This window comes from Molothrus aeneus, chromosome 1 (assembly GCF_037042795.1).
Source record: "Molothrus aeneus isolate 106 chromosome 1, BPBGC_Maene_1.0, whole genome shotgun sequence".
Classification (NCBI taxonomy): domain Eukaryota; kingdom Metazoa; phylum Chordata; class Aves; order Passeriformes; family Icteridae; genus Molothrus; species Molothrus aeneus.
This window is the reverse complement of record NC_089646.1, coordinates 82543827-82567122: the sequence shown is the minus strand read 5'-3', so window position 1 is coordinate 82567122 and position 23296 is coordinate 82543827. Positions and strand designations below refer to the sequence as shown.

General features: G+C 37.7%; 1 protein-coding gene across 4 annotated transcripts in view; it reads left to right on the top strand.

The window, feature by feature from the left end:
- Positions 1 to 23296, top strand: part of TENT4A (terminal nucleotidyltransferase 4A) — a 57912-nt gene that overhangs the window by 15729 nt on the left and 18887 nt on the right. For all 4 annotated transcript variants that reach the window (XM_066560005.1, XM_066559998.1, XM_066559989.1 and 1 more), the window contains exons 3-10: positions 319 to 365; positions 1299 to 1419; positions 2945 to 3052; positions 3762 to 3890; positions 4947 to 5160; positions 11625 to 11751; positions 18836 to 18936; positions 19185 to 19357. In XM_066560005.1, coding sequence (XP_066416102.1) covers positions 319 to 365; positions 1299 to 1419; positions 2945 to 3052; positions 3762 to 3890; positions 4947 to 5160; positions 11625 to 11751; positions 18836 to 18936; positions 19185 to 19357 — 1020 coding nt within the window. The remainder of the gene's footprint in view (positions 1 to 318; positions 366 to 1298; positions 1420 to 2944; positions 3053 to 3761; positions 3891 to 4946; positions 5161 to 11624; positions 11752 to 18835; positions 18937 to 19184; positions 19358 to 23296) is intronic.

Genomic DNA, 23296 nt, shown 5'->3' with positions numbered 1-23296 from the left:
GTAAGGAAAGGAAGGAGCAGAAGGGAAAGAAACGAGTAAAAGCTTGTATGTCTGTCAAACTGGAAATAAGTAATGCAAAGAACTTGCCTAAATTTATTCCCTGCAAGCTGGATTGGTAGTTATTTCATGGTAAAGAAGCCAAATTTCCTCTAAAGTATCATCTCTAAGAAAAAGTGTGCTTGTACAGAGAGTATATAGTAAAGTAACTTTTTTACTTACTATGTCCTTAAGAACTGGAGAAAAGTATGAAGTTTTGTGAAAGTAAAAGGAATTGAGCATTCATAATTGCAAGATGTTTTCTTGCTGTGTTCTTTTCAGGTCCAGATATTTGGCAGCTTTAGTACAGGGCTTTATCTTCCAACTAGGTAAGTAATAGTTTACTCTTGTCTTCTTTTAGAGAAATGGTAGATCTCAAAGAGGAGTTTAGAATGGAATGTGCAAATGTGTCAAACTTTCAGTAAAACTTTTGAAATTCATGTGACACAGGGAAGAGCTTTTGAACTTCAAGATTTGTATTTGATGTATTATTTTACTGCTCTGCTTGTTGACCCTTTGGTGAATTACCTTTTCTTTCTTGTGTCTGGGGTTAGTCTTTGGCTTTTTTTTTAAACAGACAGTGCAACTGAATGTTTGGCATTTCCCTTGTAAAGACTGTTTTGTTAAATAAGATAAATTACTAAGAATATGTCACTTACCACAGAGTTACTGTGTAAAGTCAAAAGAACCATCACAGTGCTGCATTCCCATCTTTTTGGAGAGCAAAATGTCTTACTTAATTTGGTATTTTCTATCACTTAATGGTTCAGTTTGATGTGGAAACCTGTGTAGCTCTGCCTTGAAGATGAGGTTGTCTTTATATAAATTAAATTTTCAGAAGGAAAGCACTGGAAATTTTGTTTCTGTGAATACCAATCACTGATAAAATTCTTTGGATTATTCAAATGCCCGTCAACATGAGTTGACAGGTGATGGATGGAATTGGTCTAAGTCAGAGGGGAGGGAGCATGAAAGGTAAAAGGGAAAGGAACTCGGAGAAAAACTCATTAGAGTAATGGAAGCAAAAAACTAGAATACTGCTTTGGGTCCTAAAATACCATGGACTGTCTTGCTTAATGCTCCTAGAAGAAGCTTATTGGTAACCTATATTGCAAATTGCAAAATGATCACCATGTGTGGTCATTTGGTACTTGTAATTATCATGGTACTTGTAATATGTAGAATGCCAGTCTTACCATACTTTTTGGCAGTATATTGTGCTTTAGATTTACTGGGTTTCATGCTGTGTTCTTTTTGTCTAGTGATATTGACCTAGTTGTTTTTGGGAAATGGGAGCGACCCCCTTTACAGCTGTTGGAGCAAGCACTGAGAAAACACAATGTGGCTGAGCCATATTCCATTAAAGTACTTGACAAAGCTACGGTAAGTCATAGCTGTGGAATACTGAACTGAAAAACTTTCAGACCCCTTCAGATGTTGGTGATAAATAGTATTCTTAATTCCTGGAGCAAATTATATTGTCTTAAACTCTCTGCAAGATTTCAGTAGAATCTGTATATGCTTAGCAATAGCACGGAGTCTTTTGTATGGCCGTTGGTAATTCTATGTACTGTGCTTACTGAAGGCCATACTTTATACTTAGGTTGTCAATAAAGATCTGAAAGTTAGTATTTGCAGAATATCCATTAAAATAAGTTAACTATTTGCATAATGTTTTTCCACTGACCTTTGAGGGGAATTTGTTAAGCCAGTAACTAGAGCTGTCTAGCTTTCAACATGGTTTTCAGGTTGTCTTGTTTCTGATGGCATAGTGAAGTGTTCCAAACTTAACATTGGGTTTTCCTGTCCAAAATATACTATTTGAGAGCTTTATGTCATTTGTAAGACTGATGTGTGTTACGTCTTGCATCTTTCTTGTAAGCCTGAATCATGTTGAATAAGTTAAAAACTTAATGCATGAGAATTTTATGTTACTGGGCAAGTGATGTTTTCTTCAGGGGACTAAGGTGAGTATTCCAAACTTCTGTTAGCAAGCTTCTGTTTTGTGGTCTCTAAAACTGTCTTCCTCTTTTAGGTTCATAATATTCCTGTGGCTTTCATTAGAGTAGCAGTACATAATAGTAGCATTGGTAGTCTTTGGTTTACCTGAGAACAATTGGGATTTTCAGAATCTGTATTACCAGTTAATGATGGAAAATGGCACTAGGAAAATTGCTTACAATTGTACTATTCCTTCTTATTTTTTTCTTCTGATATTGGTATAAAATGCTATACTTCTGCTCTTTTTTATTTTTCATTTCAGATTAAAAATATGAAGAGTTTAATTTAAAATAAATCTTTTCAGCTGAAGTTTAGGTTATGATTTTAAGATGATTTTGTAGGGCACTGCCTTCCAGTGGTGGTGTGAAGCTAAACTACATATTCAGTCATTTTATATTCATTTATTCCTGCCATATTACTGTATGGCTTTGCTTTATTTCTTCTGGCTTTCATTTGACTCTGCATTGAGCCAGTTCATCTTGATAAACCAACAGGCATTACTTTCTGCTAGGCTGGTTTCCTGTCAGTTCAGCAAGTGAATGGTGCAATACTGGGTCAGAGGAATGCAGTTCCCACAGGTTATGAGATTACAAGATCTCCTATTAATTGGAATGAGTCATTAAGTAAATTAAGTTGTCATATGAAACACTGCTATTGCAGCTATGAAGGCAGATAGCTAATGGCTGTGGTAGAGTACTAGAGTGATGGTAGGTTAAGGTGATTGTACATTAATCAGCTCCCTGGAAAGCATTCATTGGTCAGTCAGGTCAGGATTGTTACCTCCTCTTAGACAGCCTTGATAGTTGCAATCATTTGGACTGCTAATATCCACGTGTCTTGAGTAAGCTAAGGAACAGCACCAGTGTTGTATTCCTGGGGATTCACATTCTTGTCTTAATCTTTTCAGGTACCAATAATAAAACTCACTGACCAGGAGACAGAAGTGAAAGTTGACATCAGTTTTAATGTAGAAACTGGTGTGAAGGCAGCTCGATTTATCAAGGAATACATGAAGGTATCAGCCATGTATTGAATGTTATGCTACTTAGCAAGGATGTGCTAGATGCTTAGCTAACCTTTTTTGGTATGGCTTGACAGTTTATTGCTGAAGACTATTTTCATTAATACTAATTAAACATGGATGTTTTAATTTATTATCTATTGGTGTCCATTCAGTGTTCACTTAGAGTGCTAGGTGTTTGAATAAACCTGTACACTGTGAAAGACCTTCTATGGTCATGCCTAGATGTACAGATAGGCACTAAACTTTGCTTCTGAAGCAAGTCTCTTTTCAAGGTTTGCTTACCTTGAATTTAAGTGATGCTGCATTATGAATACTGTCCTGCTAAACTGTCAAAAACCAATTCTTGTGTAGCTACACACTTAAAAGTTTCCTTTTACGCTCTGTAGTAAAAGTACTATTTAGAGTGAAACCTTTGGCTATAGTCAGTGATATTGCCATTCAAAGAAGGATATAAAAATCTTACTGTTTAGGTGGGAAATAAATTTAATACATAAGGTCTTTGATCAAATAAGAGTTGAAGGCTATTCATCTGTTTCTAGAATAAAAAAAAGCAATTGTTTCAGTTCTTCCTGTGGAAACACTGTATAGCACACCACTGGAAATATTTTTGTATTAGATGAATCTTTACTGAGATTGTGTACTTCTTTGTTTGTTTTGGAATGTTGACGTTGTCATTGATAAAACTTGTTTTGCTTTGCAGAAATATTCTTTGCTACCGTACTTGATTTTAGTATTAAAACAGTTCCTCCTTCAGAGGGATTTGAATGAAGTTTTTACTGGTGGAATTAGCTCTTACAGCCTAATTTTAATGGCAATTAGTTTCCTGCAGGTAAGTCTGTTCCTTATTTGTTTCTCTGTTCTTAAATAAAATATTTTGGGTTCTGTATTTGTGCCCTTTTATTGTACTGTTTCTTCAGATGCCCCTTGCACAGTGCAGCATTACTGTTATGGTTCTGAGTGTTTGACTCTTGAAAGATCCGGTGGACTACCTCTCAAACATCCAGGGTCTATCCTGTGTGAGCTGGAACAGCAGCAGGAGCCTTGTGAAAGGCATGGCGGCTGTGCATTGCTCTCTACACCAGGGCCTCTACCTGAATCATCGTAACGGTGCTTCATAAATCTGCAGGATGCATTTTTGTCTTTTGCTTCCCAGACTACTGGTACTGAATGTGAAGAGTAGTTGATTTCAGTGTTTATTAAAATGATGAAATCCAACAGTCAAGTTTGGTTCTTTTTTCTTAAATATTGGTTAGGTTTTGACATGCTTAAGACTGGCAGATGCTGTACTTGAGTGATGAAATAGTAACAAGTTACAACTTCTCTTCATACAGTTTTGTGACAGTGAGCCTCCTACAGGTATGATGAGATATAGGGTTAACATCTCTCAGCAGCTGTGGTAATGGAAAACTTACATATTCTGCTGCTGGTGGTGTTGACTGCAATATTACTATAGATTTTATGTACCAAATGTAATAAGTAGAGAGAGAGAGACAAACTGTATTTCAGTTGGGGAAACTAGATTGCCCCCCACTTTCTGAAAGCTTTGAGGGATGAATTTGTTGTAGAAAATCGGGTACTACTTTGTTACTAACTAGGCTATAATTTAGTATGCAGTACTTATTTCTTGTTTGAGACTTAAGGAAAAGAATTCCCTAATCCTCAAAAAGCTACGTGAGGAAAGATGAAAGAATTTGGCTTTCAGATACTACTGATGTGCTGCCTCCTCTAGGTTGTGTGAGAGTGGTTTAAGTACATGAAGAGTGAATTATTCAGTTGAGACTTCTGTGAAGAAATACTCAGCTGTTAAATGAGACCTTTTTGTTGCCCTGTGTTATGGTCTGAAAACTAGTAGTTTTTAATATGCAAAAACTGGTTTGTGTTACAGCTACATCCAAGAATTGATGCCAGAAGAGCTGATGAAAACCTTGGAATGCTTCTAATAGAATTTTTTGAACTCTATGGAAGGAATTTTAACTACTTGAAAACTGGTATTAGAATAAAAAATGGAGGTGCCTATATTGCCAAAGAAGAAATCATGAAAGTCATGACTAATGGATACAGACCATCCATGCTATGTATTGAAGATCCTCTTCTGCCTGGTAAGACTGTACACTTCTTGCAGTATTCCAGAGCTCTGGCACAGCTTGTGCTCTCAGCTTGCATTAGTCCGTCAGATGAGTTAAGAAGCTGCACTGGGAAGAGGCTATTGCTGCTGTAGAGGTACAGTCAGGTAGGAGGGCTGAGGGATATGGGCTTGAGGTCTCACAAGTTTCTTAGCCTGAGTAAATTGAATTACATACAAACAGTGTAGTTCCATAATGCTTTGGAGATCCAGAGGACATAAGGAGATTCTCTGACAGCATTGAGAGGTAGTGAAAGAAAGAATTCCAGGAAATCCTGGAAGGAGGGTTGTTAGCAGAACAGTTCTCCATTATTTGCTGTGAGAATGAGATTGGAAAGTGTTGCTTTAACTGCCACAGTCTGTGGTGCCATACTTCAGATAAATCACACCATATGGGAAAGAAATGCCCCAGGTGCAGAACCTGTCCTGCAAGGTGATACCACAGGGACTGCACAGGAGCAGGGGTGGGTATCTGTAAAAAACAGCTGCGGTGGTGGTGGTGTGGAGAGCACTTTGCATAACTGGCTTCTGTGCGGCACAGGGATCTTTAGGGAATGCCATTTAGCGTTTTTAGAGTTGCATCTTCTTTGGATAGTACTTAACATAGGTTTTTTTTTTTTTTAGATTTGGTTTTAATTCAGTAACCCTCAAAATAATTGAGCTTAATTTTGGCTAAGTGCCTCAGGAAAATTTCCAACTTTATAGTACTCAGTTTGTATTCTATTTAGACCATCACAAGTAGCTGAAATTCCAAACCAGCTTTTTAACAAAGTCAATTTTCAGTTAATTTGGACTTCAGCACAAATATTTCTAGAATGTAATTGGCAGTCCAAGTCCATACTGTCACATTTTGTGTGTAGACATTTTATAGCACTTGTACAGCACTTCTAAAGCAAATACCATGGATCAGGAGCTGAAAGCTGGCACCTTTCTAAATACTCAATATGCTGAATGTTCATACTTCCCTAGAACAGGTTGCAGGCTGTGATACTCATTTGTCTAGCTATGTGTCTGATACGTTTGTAACTCTGTGTCCATCATGACTCTTGTATTTGGCCAGGCATAGGTTAGGGTGTGATTGTGCAGAACTGTCATTGTCATTGAGATTTCCTTTAGGAGCTGTGTACTTACTTGCCTGAAGTCCCGTTTGAATAGCAGCATGAGCCACAATTGTTTAGAGTCAAAAATCCTTCCTGCCCTTCAGTTCTGTTCCTTTCTATCTGCTGGGGACTGAAGAAGAACAAATTGCATGTGCAACTGAGTGTTTTAATCACTGCCAATAGTACTATGGAGAAGGAAAAAAAAGGTCTAATAGGGGCTCTGAACTGTTCCTCCTGGCATTAATCTTGCAGAAACGAAGAACTGTAGTTTAGAAGAAAGAATACCTATATGCTGTCAAAGAGTTGATAAGAATGAAATTAAATTAAATAAAGAGTTTGTATGGTGTGAGATAATATAATTCTTATAGGGGATAGTGTTTTGGCAATGGAAATGAAAACTGACAATATTTTTAAGTTATCTGACCACTGTGTCTCATAGGGATATTCTTTAGCAGCTACCATAGACCTTCAGAACTTGCCAGATGAAGCGAGGAAGAAAATTATGTAGCACATCTAGGATGGCTCTTTGAATCAAATCTGATGAGTACAGCCTCCTTAGATTCAGATTCAGACTTAATCACATATTCCTACAGTATCTAAAATTGCCTGTCAAGTGTATGTTAGTAACATCTAGAATTCTGTTAATTAGTTTAGTTCTGTTATTCCTTCTGTCCCAGTACAAAAATCTTTCCCAAGGGTTCAAGTCCTTGCCCAGTTTACAAGTCATCTCTGATGAGATTTGTTCAGATCCACTCAATGTCTGACTGAGGGTTGGTGGCAGTACTGTGAAGGAGATGGGAATAAATTATTTTCATAAAGAGTGGACACAGATGTCTCAAATTAGCATAAGGTGCTGGTGAGTTTTACCCCTGCAAACCTGTGTTTGCACTGTGTATGCTCAGGTTTTTAACTTTGTTTTTCAATCTTTTTTTTTTTTTTAGCCTGATCACAACTGTTTATAATGTTCCTGTTAAGCCTTGGAAGAGTACTTGAAAAGATGGCTTCTTAATCCCAAAATGAGACAAAAAGTACAGGGATAAAAAAACCCTCTCCCTTTCAATTTCTTAAGGGTTATCAAAGTAGTGTACAAGTCGCTCCTGTGAGTGTATGCAGTAGTTCAGCAATGCGATACTGAAGGGTATAACCCAAAAGAATAGCTTTAAAGTGGTCTTGCAGAGAACAGGAATGTGTTTCGTGGGATTAGTTTCTTTAAGTTGGAGGAACTGGTTTTTTTTCAGTGTGAAATGATGGGTGATGTCTGGCTAAGAGATGAAAGGTGTCATCAGGAGGACGTGATACATCATTCTAACCTGCTCATTACCTTCTGTTAGTTCCTGGATTTGGGAGGAACCGGCATCCAGGTTCCATATTGTGGTGTTGTTTTGGTAGTAGTGGGTTTTCTTAGATTCTCTTAGGTACTACAGGGTTTCCTCAGAGATTCTCAGAGACTGATCATTGTGTGCCAGAAGATGATAATTTGTGTGATTTAAGAACCAGGATTCCAACAAAGGTGTCAGGAGTCAACACTTCAAGTGGGGGGCTTGTTGAGGTCTGGATTTGAGTTATCAGACTAATATAGTGGTGATTTCAATTTTGAAGTAATCATTTATACTTGGTCTTTGTAGATAGTCAAAGATCTTTCCTCTTGGGTTAGTGTCCTAGGACAGGGTAATGAAATGAAAATCATTCCCTTAGCATTGTCTAAAGGAGGGAATTTCCATAAGCATCTTGTAGCTGCACCATTTCAGTTTCTCAAAGCACTTGTCCTTTTTGTAAAATATATAAAAAGTAAAAGCATTTATTAAGGAGAACTGCAAAGCCAGGCACTCAGAAGTTTGTTCACCGGAATATATTGGAGCCGGGTAGATGATGTCATCTTGGAAGAGGTTTGTCTGGAGCTGGTTTAGCAGTATCCTGTCTTGCAAGACATAACTGTTGGCAGTTGACAAATCTTTTAATCTGTGGTTGTAAAACAAGCTTGGCACTTAGCCAGCAGACTGTTGTGGGGAGCTTGTTATTTTATACCTTTGTGAATCAGGTGGTTATCAAGGTTCTCCAGTCATTTCTGATGCTCAGAACAGGAATAATTTTTGGTCTAGTTTCAGGCTGGCAGTAGCTAGAGTAGCTAAATTGCTACTCTTTAACACCAAGTTTAAAACTTGGAGTTCCACCTGTGCAGCTCCATTTGTGAGAAGTTTGTTCCTCATTCTTAATTGCTGTGGGCAGTAATGAAAGTTCTAAACCTTAAATGTGTTTCCTTGGAAAAGAGAATCTTTAACTTGGAGGGTTTATTATGCTTCATGTTGCTTGCTTCTGCATCTTGATAGGTCACAAGTATGGGAAGTAAATAGATTTGAGATTGGCAACATCTATGAGATTATCTCTTCTAGCCTTAGTGGCTGCCCAGAATGATTCATTGCAGCTTTTCAGTATCAGCTATTTATCATTAGAACCTGCAAATATATATGTGTGTGTATATAAAACATAAGTGCTTATAAAAATACCCAGGTTCATTGAAGTTAGCATTTGAAAGAACCTCTTTAATGCTGAATGTTGCAAAAAGCTGTTTACTAGCTAATAGCTTAACATGAATGGGTCTGCTGCAGTTCTAGCTCATGGTCTTACCTTTACCTTTTCAGGCCGTGTTCTTATAACCGCTTCAGGTAAAGGAAGGCTACCTGATGGAGTGGTAATACTGATAGCAAGTGATGGAAATTTTGGACATGCTCCTTTAGGGATGAAGGCTTTGTAAGAAAGAATAAGAATTGAATTATACATGAAATCACACACCATTGTAATCTGCTAATGTACATCTGAGGATTGAAGTATGTATGATTTTTTTAAAGAGTGACAGCATTTGGGTTGCGTGCTTCTAACTGATCAGTCTAGATTGTGACCAAAGAAGGATGCTCAGTTATGTAAGACATGGTTCTCTAATGAGAGTGATCTCTCAAAAGAAAATCTATTCAGGGCAGCAAATGCAAATGTGTGATCTTCTGGCTTCTTTTACTATGTTGTTTTGTGGATTGGCTAGGGTCATCTTTATACAGACTTGACAGATCAGTTCACAGTAGCTCCAGCTGCAGCCCAAGTAAAAGCTCTGCAGACTGGATAATTGATTAAGACCTGTTAATTCAGACAGTTTTATGAATGAGTTGCAGGTGCAGAATGAGGCAATCCAGGAACCCAAGCAAGGTGTGGCATTAGCTATTCTGCCTCTCTTATCAAATCTGCTTCAATCAAGACTCAAACACAACTTCATTGATTAAAACTAAACTGCCCAAGTTTACTCTAATTGGTTTAGGGAAGGCTTATGATTTCTTTTGCTGGCACAACAGAGGAGGTAGTGACAACTGATGAAAGAAACAGCCAATATTTTGTGGCAACCCTGTCTTCATTTTGGTACAACTTTGGCAGGATACATGCCAAATGTACCTGCCTAGCATTGGGTTAGACAAAACTAAAAAAGATTCTTTGAGTGCATGTTGAGTGTGTATTCTTAATTAGTGTTATGTGAATTTATTGGGCTCATTTAGGTTGGAAAAGAGCCCTAACCTCAACTCCAGCCACAGATGGACTTTAATTTAGTGGTAGGTGCGATTATGTGTTTTTAGTATGTATTCCATTTCTGTTTTGCTTCTGAGTTTAATTATCTTACATATCTAGGTTTAGAATATCATTATGTGGCTGGACACACAGTAAGGGCTCTGAAAAGCCCTTACTGAATTAATCATTACTTTTTAGTATAATTAACATTGTCTTCTGATTTTATGACTACTAAAATATTTTGGTCACTTTTCAGCCACCTTTGGAGTAAGTCCTTTGTGAAGTCCTCTGTGAAGAACATTACCATGTGTTTCCTCCTAGATTCACTGTCCTAGGCCCACACTGATTTCTTTTTTACTTCAGGATAGAGTCCAATAGCAAATAAACCATTTGGAGAGGCTTCTGTAATTAGTGGCTGCTGTATACCACAGTTGTGCCCTCAGAGCAAGATACTCTGTTATGTCAGTGAGCAGGAGGTGTTTCTTGATCGGTTTTTATTTGACCATGTGAATTACTGGAAAAATTGTTTTCCCAAAATGCATTTATGTTTTCAGTTAGCTTTCACTGATTATACTTTCCTGCTAGAATGGCATTATGGTTGGAGAATTTTGAAAGGAATCTGTTTTCTTCCCCTGGATGGGCAGAGCTCAGCAGGTTTGTCTATAGTAGCTGGACAAAACACTCAGGGGAGTGAAGCGTTCCTCTAAAGTCAATCTCAGCCGTGTTGGATTCTGTCCTCCAAAGGATGGATTCTGTCCTTTACCCATCAATTTTTCAAAGCAGATTTTTCTTTAATTTATATTTTTCATTAATTTCATTTATTCATGGGCTCTGATCTGATTTTCATATTTGGTGGTTCTTCCCTTTCTAGTGTTCTCACAGCATTTCACCCATCATTCTGAAGGAGGGAACCTTGCACTGTAAGCAGTTTTCTACCCACTCAAGACCTAGTCCATATTTTATGCAATTTGAAAGGAGTTTCATTTGTGCTTCTTAAATTGAATGCTGACAGTCAATTTTGTTGTCTGGTGCCAAATACATCCACATGAAGCTCCCAAATGCCTTCTGCTAGTAACAGCAAGATTGTTCTAGGTATCAGATGGGTGATCTATTCTTGTACATTGTCACTGATACAGAAGGTATACAACATTCTGAACTTCTGCAGTTCACATTGCAATAGATTTGGAAAGAGTTCCAATTAAAATGTCACTCATTCCTAAAGTAGGGCAGTTGAGAGTGCTACAAACTTGATCAAAAAACAGTACTATAAAAGCTTCTGGAATCTTTTATGATAGATTTTTGAAAAACTGGCTTGTCCTATGGAGATAAATATCTGTATGTGATGGTTTATTAATCTGTAGTTTTGATAAGGTTAAATAGGGTTTTCCGTGAGTCTGTCTGACATAATGAAGGTTACACAAATGAAATTTTAAACTGAATTTGGCCTGCAGGAACTCTACTGGTAAGTGAGACATGGTTCTTTAAGCTTGGTACGTTCCCTCTGGAAGACAGCTCTAAAAGCTTTAAGCTGATCTCTGTGCTCTGTTTCTTTGAAGCACTATATGCGAGTATTTTAGAAGTGGTAAACTAAGTGCATAATGTTAAGTGTCATTCGTAAGGTCAACTTCTTTTGCTGAAATAGGCACACTTAGGTGTTCCTGATGTGGCTAGGATGGGATAACTGGTTTAAACAGAATTAAGCTTGTATTGTTGAGGCTTCTGAGCTTTAAGTATGACTAATGTTTTGGTATGGATATTAAAAAAAGATGATCTGATGACTGTCACATTATTTCAGGAAACGACGTTGGCAGAAGTTCTTACGGTGCCATGCAAGTGAAACAAGTTTTTGATTATGCCTACATTGTTCTTAGCCATGCAGTATCACCACTTGCAAGATCATATCCAAATAGAGATTCTGAGAGGTAATTAGTTCACTTTTTCAATATCCATTTGTCTGTGTAATCAGTTAGGAATGTTTGGTTCTAGATTAATAAAAGGAATGTTATTTATTTTTTAACTGTGGTCGTATTGAAATCTGCACAGAAATTTAACCCGCCCAGGAATATGAGAGTACAATGCCTCAATGTGCAGCACTTAAATGAAGAGAGTATGATAAAATCCAGGATGAGTCCAACATTCTGCTTGAAGTATTTCAAAGGAGGGTTTGCTGGTGTAATGTTTAGTATGATGCATGTATGTATTGTGGCAGAAAGAAATGTGTGATCAAATTACTTGTTTAGGCTGTTAGAAAACTAGACCACAAGGCTAAGAATTTACCTGGTTCTTTAATAAATGCCCCCATAAACTGTTTTAAAAGATTTGATATGTATTTAAGAATTAAAGACTTAAAATACTATATTAAAAAAAACCTAATAGAATCGGTCCAGTTTGATTGTATTGCCAGAACTGCCATTAAAACTAGCATGCTTTTAGACATGCCATTTTAAATGCAGTTCTTAGTGTCTTTCATAGAGACACAACCAGTACTTTGAGCTCTCACCTTTGCAATTTCTGTTTTTTGAAAGAGAGAGGAGAAAGATAATGAAGGCATGGCTGCCATGCCTGGTATTCCAGGCGTGGTATTTCCATTCATGTATCTGCTCTAGCACCTTTTGTTCTAACCATTAGTGTGAATTTGGGCTAGATCAGAAGATGTTTCTTCCCTGAGACTTCCCTAAAATCTCAATGGCTTTGAGCTCCCCAGCTAATCACAGGGAAGGATGGCTGTAAGTTGTCACATAAACCATTTCAGTACAACTGCAAACTCTAGTCATGATATAAACTTTCAGCATCAATGTCATTGGAAGGTGAAATAGTTTCCTCTAATAAGCTTACATCAAAGTGGACGCAGTCTTTCACTTGTGAGTTTAAAACTGACAGTACTTTAGGAGTGCCTGTAAATTCTTTAGGTTTTCAGTGGTATTAAATTCACAAAGGTTGAGACTGCACTGTGATGGAGGTACAGAAGGGGGCTATGGAGTGTTGCACACTGACATTTGAGACTGCTGTCTTAAGATATTAAAGGTCACTGTTAAATGTGTATTGGCTGACAGTTCTTGGTACTGAATGAAACTTTGGTCTTACCTAAGTACAAGTAGAGTAACCTAGGGATTCCTGAAGTTCTGCTTGTCTTGGGTCCTGGTCTCCATTAACTTCTGTTTTTCTCTGAAGAATATAGTCATTATGAGGTGTATGTATTTACTACAGGCATTAAAAAGTATATTTGTATAGCATCTAATGCGAGCCTCAGGTGTCATCAGTATGTGCACTTTGCATGGACTTGCACTTGTTACTGTAGCTGGGAAATGTTTGAATTTTGTTTACAACTGCAAACCTGTGGAGCAGTCCCAGCAGCAGTGTTCAGGTGTCATGTCTGACCTGTCTGTGAGTTCTGGGCTGTCTGTGCCAGTGACATCTGAATCTCAGAACCCATCATGCCACTGGCTTGCAAGGGGAACAGCATTCAACAAATTTCTGTATACAAATAGTTCCCCTAGCACCAGTCTTGTCACTGCCAAAGGACTTGTAAGTGGATGATGAGCTGTTTGGTAACAAATTTGTTGCCAAGTCAGCAGTCCATGTGTGGTCTCAGTTAAACCTGATGTGCTTGGGTGATCCGGGTATGTTTGTGGATCCCTCTTCCTGCTGTAAGGCAGAGTGGTCCATGCTCTGTATAAAGACCTTTCTGGTGACCTGACCTAAAGCTTGGCTATCTGGGAGTCCTTTCTCCTGATCCATTTTTTTTCCTTTTCTAGACTTGTTAGTAGGTAGGTTAAACTATAACATAACTGTACCTATAAACAATGGGCTCCGTTTAAGACCAGGGACTGGCTTCTAGTAGAACATTATGTTCTACTAGAGGGATCAAGGCTAAACGAAGATGACTTGAAAGGATAGGAAGTTGCAGGAGGCTGAACTCTCCAGGCTGAGTTTATTCCGTTTTATCCTAATTGGGGCTAGCTGTTCCTAAGTGGGATGGTTCTTGAATTATCTGATGGATTTGAATGCATATTTCCTCTTCCCAGGGAAGGTTTCTGTGTCCAGAGTTCTATTTTGTAGATGACACTTGGTAGATTTCACATCTTTCTTGGTGATTGTTGTAGTTCTTTTTCAGGGTCAGTCCAACACTAAAATATGTCTACATGGAGGGCTTTCTAAAGAGTTGCTACTTCTGATAGTCCCAATGGGGAAAAAAAAAGTCAGATAGTAGTCCTTCAGCAGCATAGGCCTTTTTCTTCATCATGTTCTGTGGTAGCAAGTCTCACAGAATAATAAGGGATAGATTTACATCACTCTTACCACCATTGTCATTCAGGCTTCCAAATAGAACATCTGAGATGTAGTGGGAATTAAAAGCTATCTCCTATCGTGGAAAAGCTTTCTTCTCAGTGGAAACAGTAATCAGCTGAATCCTGAAGGTAATTCTTAGAGCTACAGAAATAACCTTAACACTATTTTGTCCTCAGTCAATCTTACCTATCCCCTCCTGAGAATGGCTTAGGAGAGCTTGATTGACAGTTTGGTTGATTTTATTAGAGCAAGCAGCTTCCTGTCATCTTGGAAAAAGGAGTTTCCTCTTAGAAAAAGAGACTGATCCATTTTGAACTTGTACAGCTTGTATGCAAGGTAAAGTTTGGTGTTGTCTTCAGACAAGGTGACTGAAAATTGTGATTGATGTCTTAATATTTAGGGCCACAGAGACATGACTCTAGCTGTGAAATACAGTTATGGGCAGGATATCTCCTGCTTAAGGATTGGTATTGGTATGTGCTTTGAACAGCTTTCATATGATCTTTGCCCCTAGCCTGTCTCTGGGAAAGAGAGTGTGCCATCTCAAGTGAGATCATTTCTTCAGTCTGTGAGGAATGATATTTTCACAGAATCATTTAGGTTGGAAAAGACCCCTAAGATCATTGGGTTCAGCTGTTAACCCAGCCACTACTGTGTTCACCACTAAATCATGTCCCTCAGTGCCACAGTTACATGGCTTTTAAGTACATCTAGGGACAGTAACTTCGTTGCTTCCCTGGACACCCTGTTCCAGTGCTTGACAGCCTGTTTGTTGTTGAAATTCTTTATAATATCTAATCTGAACCTTCTGTAGTGCAGCCTGAGGTCATTGCCTCTTATGCTTTAACTTATCATTGGTGAGAAGAGACCAATGTCCACCTGGTACAACCTCCTTTCAGGTAGTGTAGAGAAAGATAAAGTCAACCCTGAGCTTCTTTTTTTCCCAGGATAAGCAACCTGATCTTCTCAGGACTCGTGCTCCAGACCCTTCACCAGCTTCATTGCCCTTCTTTGGACTTGGTTTTGAGACCATTTTTCCAGTTCTGTTTCTTGATGAACCACAGGAAACCTTAGCAGATATTTGACAGCAAGCTCTCAATAAGCTCTGCTTATTGTTCATTTAAATAGTGTTCATTTAAATAGTGGATTATCTGTTACCACCCTATCCATGGCCTTTATAGTAAGGTGTAATTTCATATTGTACCTTGCCCAGGCTAAGTACCTGTGTACTATCTTCTGTCAGCTGTGCTGTTCCTTCCCTCTCAGTCTGAATCTTGCCTTTTGCATGAGATCTAGCAGTCCTGCAGTCAGAAGGTGAGTCAGATGGACTTTTTGGTCTGACTGAAAACAAGTATCTCAACACTTATGTCATGTCAAGAAGTTGATCCAGCTTGTGGCTGATGACGGGTAGATCAGAAGCATCAGAAGTTCACATTTGGGGCAAGAGGTAGAGAGTGGTACTGTATCGTTTCACAGCCCTAAGTTTTGCTGCTCTGGATGTGACAAAAATCCATCCTTAGGTTAATATTTGTTTTGCAGATTGGGATATTGGCTCACACACTGGTCTGTCACATAGTTTGGCTAGGAATGTGTGCTCAGACTGCATCTCTAAACAGTTCTGTGGCCACATTTGGGAAGCTGAGGAGGTCATAAGCAATGAGAAATGAAAGACTTGGTTTGCTGTCGCATGCCCTTCACTATAAATTAGGCTCTGTATTGTGCTGGATGTGGTGCAGCTGGATAAGGGAAAGACCTGTCATGCCAAAAGATCAGAGTTTGAGAAAGCCTAGTCAGTGTCCTACTGCATGTCTGGAGTTGTCATTTACAGGTGATAGTCTTCAAAACAGCCATAGCCAGGTAGAAAGTGATCTTTCCATCTCAGTGCTTGGAAAGTTGTTGGGTCTCTTCCTTATATAAAATATACTATAAATATATAAAATATTATATAAAATATATAAATAAATAATATATATAAATATATAAATAAATATAGACATAAATAAATATAGAAATATATATGTATAAAATATATAAAATAAACTGGTTTGGTAAATAGTTTATTCATGGTCTTACTATATGATCATATTAAGGGAAAAAACTTAAAGGGACATCTTTCTCAGGAGATGTGTCTTATTTTACTAACCAGTTAACAGTATTTTTTAAGTCTTCCAAACAAGCATATTTGAAGAACTGTTTGTCTCAGACATCTGTAGAAGTTCTGGCCTCAGTTGAAATAAAAGCCCCAAAAGCATGACATTTTTCACAATAAAGGCAGGATAGATTAATAGGGGCTTTTTTTGTTCCTAAGCATTTTCAGTGTTGAAAATAAATTTAGGAACAATTTTCAAATGCTTATTTTAAAAAATTGGTCTTTGAACCCATGGATGTGCTTGAGTCCCATACATAGGAAATGATGTTCTTTTGAGGTCAGTACCTGGTTTGATCACACTTGCTTCCTCTTTCTTTGCTACTTTATTAAGTGTATGTCAGTATAACCTTAATCACCTTTCAGCTTCTGATGTCTCATAATGAACGTCTTTAATTTTGCTGCACAAGCAATGTAGCATGGATCTGCCTCTGGACTCCTGACCGTATAACTTAGTGAATTTCCTTTTTCTACCTTTATACCAAAAAAGAGGGATCTCTGTGCCCTTTGAGAGGGCATATTCCCCCATTCTGGTTCTGGTTAGAGAACGTATTCCCCCATTCTGTGCGTGCAACTCTGCCACAATTGTTGGTGTAGCAGTCACTTCACCCATTTTGCCTGTTCTTCAGTATATCAGTCACCCAGTCTGATAAAAATGCCAACCTCTATTGTTCATTTTGCTTCTGCTATGTGAAATCATGACTCTCACTTCACTTCCAGGACAATACTCTGAAGAAGCATCATGTTTGACAAACTCCTTAAATGAAATAAGCTTGTTACTCAGCCCATGTTCACTTTCTGGTTGTAAGACCACAGCTGGTGGTAGTCATGAAATTTATGTGTAATCCTCGAGTAGAAGCTCTACTCTTTCTGAAGGCCTTCTCAGATGAAACTTGTTAACTGCAAGATTTCCTTCCCTGTCCTGGTGCTGATGAGACCCAGCTGGTGCATGTTTGAGTCCCATAGTGGTGTTGCTCTTTTGGGAACTGCAGCTTTAGGGCCATGGCTGAATCTCTGCAGTTTTGGTCATCCCCATCTTCATTCTGTCTCCTCTTGCTCAACTTACTCTTTGGGACTGAGAAACCAGAACTGCATTGAGTATTTAAAATGCTGTTATGTCATGGGAGTATACATTAACAAAATGTGATCCTCTGACTTATTTGTTCTTTTCTTAGTGTGCTCTGCTTAGCTATTGAACTGTGGTTCCCAAAGTTGATCTTTAATTATAACCCAGATCTTTAATTTCTGAGTGCTGACAAGTACACCTGTAATTCTGTGTGTAAAATTCAAGATTTTATTTTCCAGCATGCATCATTTTATCCACATTACATAAATAGGATGGTGGATGACATGCATTCTGTCCTGGTGGCCCATCTGCAGCTGCACTTGGACTTGTAATTTAGATGATATTATTTGGTTCAATGTTTACTGGACTGACGTTTTCAATCCTAACAGTAACATGTCTTTAAAGTTGGAAGACTAACATGGAACATGTGATATTTGGTCTTGCATGAGATAGTAATTGCTGGGATAGTAGGAGAATTATTGCTACCTATTGCATGAAAACTAGTAAGGTAGTCTAAATATATTAGGGTTTTGTATGTCCTGCCTTCCCATTGTACACCTAAACTAAAACAAAATTCCATACTGGTACAAGGTACTTTTCTGATGTGAAATACAAAATAAACTTTAATGTAATCATTGAAGATGAATAAAAATAACATTATCTGCTCCACAGTGGTAACTTTGTACAGCCCATTTTTGTACAATAGTAATTTCTTCATGTATTTTGAGTGTGGAGTTTATAGTTAGTGTTTCAATGATTAGTCTCTAATGAAAACAAAGCTTGAAAATTTATCTCTCAAACAAGAAGACTCAAGAAGTACGATTCAAATAGCTGAGTGTTGGGAAAGTGTGTTGGGAAAACACTACTTTGTTGATAACTGGTCACTGTTCAGCAGGACCAGGTAAGCTTTTTCTCTGAGCCTCTCACTGTTATGAATTTATTGAAATCCTACCTTATTTTGGAGCCAGTCTGTTTCTTGTTCCACTACCTCACGATCCATGGTACTTCCTTTATAATTGTGGGGGTCTTATCACCTTTTGTCTTGTCAATCTAGAAGCAAGGATTAGTGAAGGTCTCTGTCTCCACACAGCCAGTTGTGGTACTGGGATGCTTTTTGTCTTCTGTACATCCCATTTATAATCCAGATTCTGTGGAAAAATTTTCTGTATGGAGAAATGCAAGAACCATAAATTGCTTTTATCAAATATACTGTTATCAGCATGTGCATTCTTTATAGTTAATATGCATACCATTTAGAAATATAGAGTAAAAATCTTTCCTGTGTGTCACTGCTTGCATGTTAGTATGGTAAAAGAAAAATAATATGAATATAAGTGGTGCTTCAGTGGATGAAATGGTGTGCTAAAAAAAAGAAGGTTCAAAAAGATTTTTTGGTTAGGGATATCTAAAACTGACTTTTAGTGTAATTTGGTAGCTTGTTAAAATGCTTGCAAATATGTAACCAACAGTCTTTGTTTAATACTTAATTGAAAAATTTTTTTAGCACATTAGGTAGAATCATCAAAGTGACCCAAGAAGTGATTGACTACAGGGCCTGGATTAAAAAGAAGTGGGGGAGCAAAATTAATTTATCACCTGAACTTGGTAGGTATAGCAGGAAACCAACTTAAATTTTTTTCTTGACTTTGATGTAATTCAAAATACTCTTGCCTTGAAATTAATCATTCAGATATACAGGAAAAAATAAAAGGAACCTGTAACTTTCTAACCCAAATTAGTTTTTCTGAGCCTGTTTTTCAGTTAGCTTGTTAAACTGCAGCTCTTCTTAGACTTCAAGGCCCATGTGTTTGTATTCTGTGCTCTTAAATGATACTTATGTTTTCTGTTAACAGATAATAGGTTGAAAATAAGAGACCCAATAGCTCTCTGCAATGGAGAACAGCAGCAGAACAGAGACTCTGAACCATCTTACAATCAGCACTTGGCATTGTCATTGGCCAGCACACAGCAGTTATCCTCTGGTTCATCTGCCTCTTCTGTATCATCTCTCTCCAGCAGTGACATTGTAAGCTTTTTCTTTTAACGGGTTAATCTAGTAAGTAGCAGAGATTATCTTCAAAGCCTCAATTGATACAGCAGTATATATAACAGTTAATGGGATACTGTCCCTAAACTGCTACAGCAAAACTGTAATGTCCTCTGCTCAGAAACATTACTGAAATCAATTTTTTTTGTTTTTGAATTAAATGAGTCTTATTTCCATCCTAAATCTTTGGTACCCTTTGTGGTAGTAGTTAGATGTAATGAAATATAACAACCCAATTTAACAGTAGCTAATCAAGTAGAAGAGGAGAAATGTCTTCATATATCCTTCCATTAAGCCAAGTCTTCCATTGTCAAATTCTGATCCTTGTTCCCCATACCTGAAATTGAACATGAACATTATATTATGCTGTGAATCCTCTGAAGCATTCTGTCTTAGGTAAAGGCATTGATGGAAGGAGATGTAATATGCAGTCAACTATGAAGTGAATAACTGGATAATGCTAAGGGAGGTCCAAATACCTGTTTCTTGACTGCTTTCAATAACTAATCAAATATGGAATTAAAAATTGGGAATTTTATTCAATAAACATATAGTAATTTTTGAGGGACAAGCACTGCCTATATATGTTCTGGTTACTTTCTGTAATTACTTCATGCTACAGTTCTTCTGGTGTTGAATTGTCTTTTTATGCCACCTTCAGTAAACAGGACAAATGTTTTAGTTGGTACCATCTGGCTAATGAGCAAAGAACAGCATGATACTTGCCAGTGATACCATTAGCCATGTTCCTGGTTTAAGTATATCAGTGGAAAAGATTTTGCTGTAATAAATTTTATGAAAAATGCAAATATTTGCTTATTACATTGGAGTGCACAGTATTGGGTGGTGAGTTGTTATGAACTCCCCTTAGTCCAGTTTAGCTTGATGTTGAAGGTGAAACTTCATTGCCTGATGCCAGAGAAATTAATGAAAAGTGAAAAGGACCTCAGCAAGATAGAACTGAAATCTACTTGGGCATTCACAAAGTAAAATGAAATGCCATGTTTTCTAACAAAATAAAAAACCATGTCCATGTCGTTTTGAGAAAGGCCAGGTCATATATTGGCATCATGTCCTTAGCAGACTGATAGAATGTTAACTTAATTTGGAATGGAATGGCAGGTTTCTAAAAAATGACTGATGAGTTCATCCTGCTCTTACTTGGGCTTGTGAAGAAGAGAAAGTTCTGGCTGAGCAGTCCTGAGCTGCACCTGATTCAGGAAGAGAAGCCTATTCTGCCATACTCAGGTGATCTGTGCCATGATCTGGCATAGTGCGGTGCCCAGGTTGCAGCAGAGGAACATCTGGCATGTGTGACAATTTGGTATTTGTGCCAGAACTTCTGATGCATTATTAATAGGCATGATGTGATGAGCTTTTCTCTCAGCTTCAGAAGAAGGTAATTATGAATATGGTGCATCTCATCACTTTAGAGTTACGTGCAGTGTGACCTCTGATCTTGTGGAAGGATTGTTCCTCAGGAAGGATTCTGTAATTATTTAAAGTTAAATAATCTGAAATTTTCCAGTACTTGGAGGACTGTGAAAGTAAGGTATTGGTTATAAAGAAAATGCAGGAGCCGAGGAGACCCCAGAGTTACAGCTTGCTGAACTCTTCCCAATAATTAAGGTTTTATTTTAATAGCAAGATGTTATTTCCTATGTCACTGTTAACCTTAAGCACAAACTCTACAATAAGACATTGTTTCAGGAGGTGTGTTTTTCATGACTGCAGAATATCTTTTGCTGTTTGTGAGATGCAGGATCCTATGTGTTAAATCATAGACACTAGATAGTGTATTTGCTTTTCTATTTACTGCTAAAGTTTCACGGGTAATAGTGATGAAGTGGTCCTTTCTGAGTTCTACCTACCAGTATAATAGAAGTCAGCTTACTTGTGTTGAGGAAGAGGAAATAGGCTTGAAAACTTGTGACATTACTTTCTCACATTGCCCCTCTCCAGCCATCCACTGAAGTAGTTGTATTTTGAAGTCATCGCATCACTGTTTGCTGGTGATAAGTCTGGAGGCCTTGCATATATTTGTCAACATGTCCTGGAAGCAATATTAGCAGTATATATTGAGTGTGTAGGCATTATCAGAGCAGTGCAGTATTGCTCATAGGGATCCTAGAATTTTTATTAAACCCTATAGTTTAGTAGTTGGTTGCAATGCAGCATGCTGTTTGGTTTTTAAAGATTTGCTCCTTTGGAGTTCTGACAGCATTACAGGTTTTGCATTAATAATCTGTAAATATGACTCAGCAGCTGAATGGATAATTGTTTCTGGTGTCTTGGACTTACGGGTCTGTCAGCTAAAGCAATGGTTATAGATTTATTCCAGCAGCAGAAAAACAGAACAATAAGTTTTTCTCAAGACTGGATTGTCATAAACCAGATCTAACATTTAGAAGTCAGCCTCTCAATGTCTGTATATGCTCAGAACAATGGAAGAAAATAAGAGCTTATAGTTACTACCCTGAGTTCTCCATACTAGTGGCAACTTTTTAAAGATGAGAACTTAAGTACCATTGAGGAACAAGAGAACTGTCTTCTCAAAGGACAGTCTCCTCTTTCCCTATATAATTTAAATTCATGTGGTTTTTCTCAGCATACTATCTGAAACTCAGGAGGATGTTTACTTTCATCTTTGCACATCTAGGACTAGCTTGCAGGAGAACATGCTTCTAGGCCATTGTGTGTCTACACAGCCCAAAATGAAAAACTTGATCTAATGAGACCAGATCATAATTTTAACAAAAGGTATTCTTTTATGAATTTCCCAAAGTAGCAAAGCTATTTACAAAATGCCCTAGTCTAGCACTCTCTGGCCAATGAAATTCTAGTCATGCTGTCTTTAGTAGGTGTTCTAGCCAACTGTAAAATCTTAATCACAAAGGACAGCTCTTCAAAGGGCCAGTAAATTTTGGATCAAAGATGTTATGGAAGAGAAGTCTGTCTTTGGGTATCCTGTAACTATTAGTGGGAGAGCTGTTCAGTTTATGGGATTGTCCTACTGTACATGTCAATACAGAGCTCTGACTCACTCAGCAGTATTTCTAATACAGTTCTGTGCAAAATACTGAGTACTAAAATTTCTGCCATGTTACCTTGGTTCTGTGAAGAATGTAAATATTAGTGATCAGGAGCAAACTAAAGAACATGTATTGAAAAACCTTATGGATACAAGGAATCTGGTTATCAGAAATATCAGACCATTCATATATTTTTTCAATTATGTTAATTATCAAACTGATCTATGTAGTAAGTCTCTCTCAATGAAGCTTTCTTCTGATTTCAAATGCCCTCTGCTGCCCTGAAAAAAGCAGGTATATTCTTCACTCCTGCAAACAGGTAAGTTGTACAATATGATGCGTTCCTACATGATCCAACAAATGTTGAAGCGAATAATGGAAGATGTTTTATAAATGTCTTTGCCATCAAGGACAGTGCAAAGTGTCCTTTTTTTACTTTATGGAAGCCAGAGTGAAACTGTTTAACAACAGAAAAGAAGCCTCTGGCATTAAAAAAATCTCACCTTGGTACTGAGTGCTATGAGAATCTGAAACTAGATGAAATGAGCTATGTTCAGCCCCAGCTCTCCACTTGTTTTGGGTAGTTACAGATGTCAGTCTCACAATCAAGCAGTGACCAAATTCCTCTTGAAAATGCTATGTTGGTTGGGGTTTTTTTTTCTGTGTGCATTTTTTTTCATTTTGGACCTGCACTCTGTAACTGGTGACCAGGATTTCTTGTTGCCTAAGCATTGTGGAAAAATGCTTTTCATTAGCTCAGGAAGTCCTAGAGTAGTGCTAGAGAATATCTATTGCCTGATCAACAGTCTCTGCCAAGAAATAATCCTAGGTATGTTTTTGCAGTCTCATTTTGGTCTGATTTGATTTCTGGTGCTAAGTATGTTCT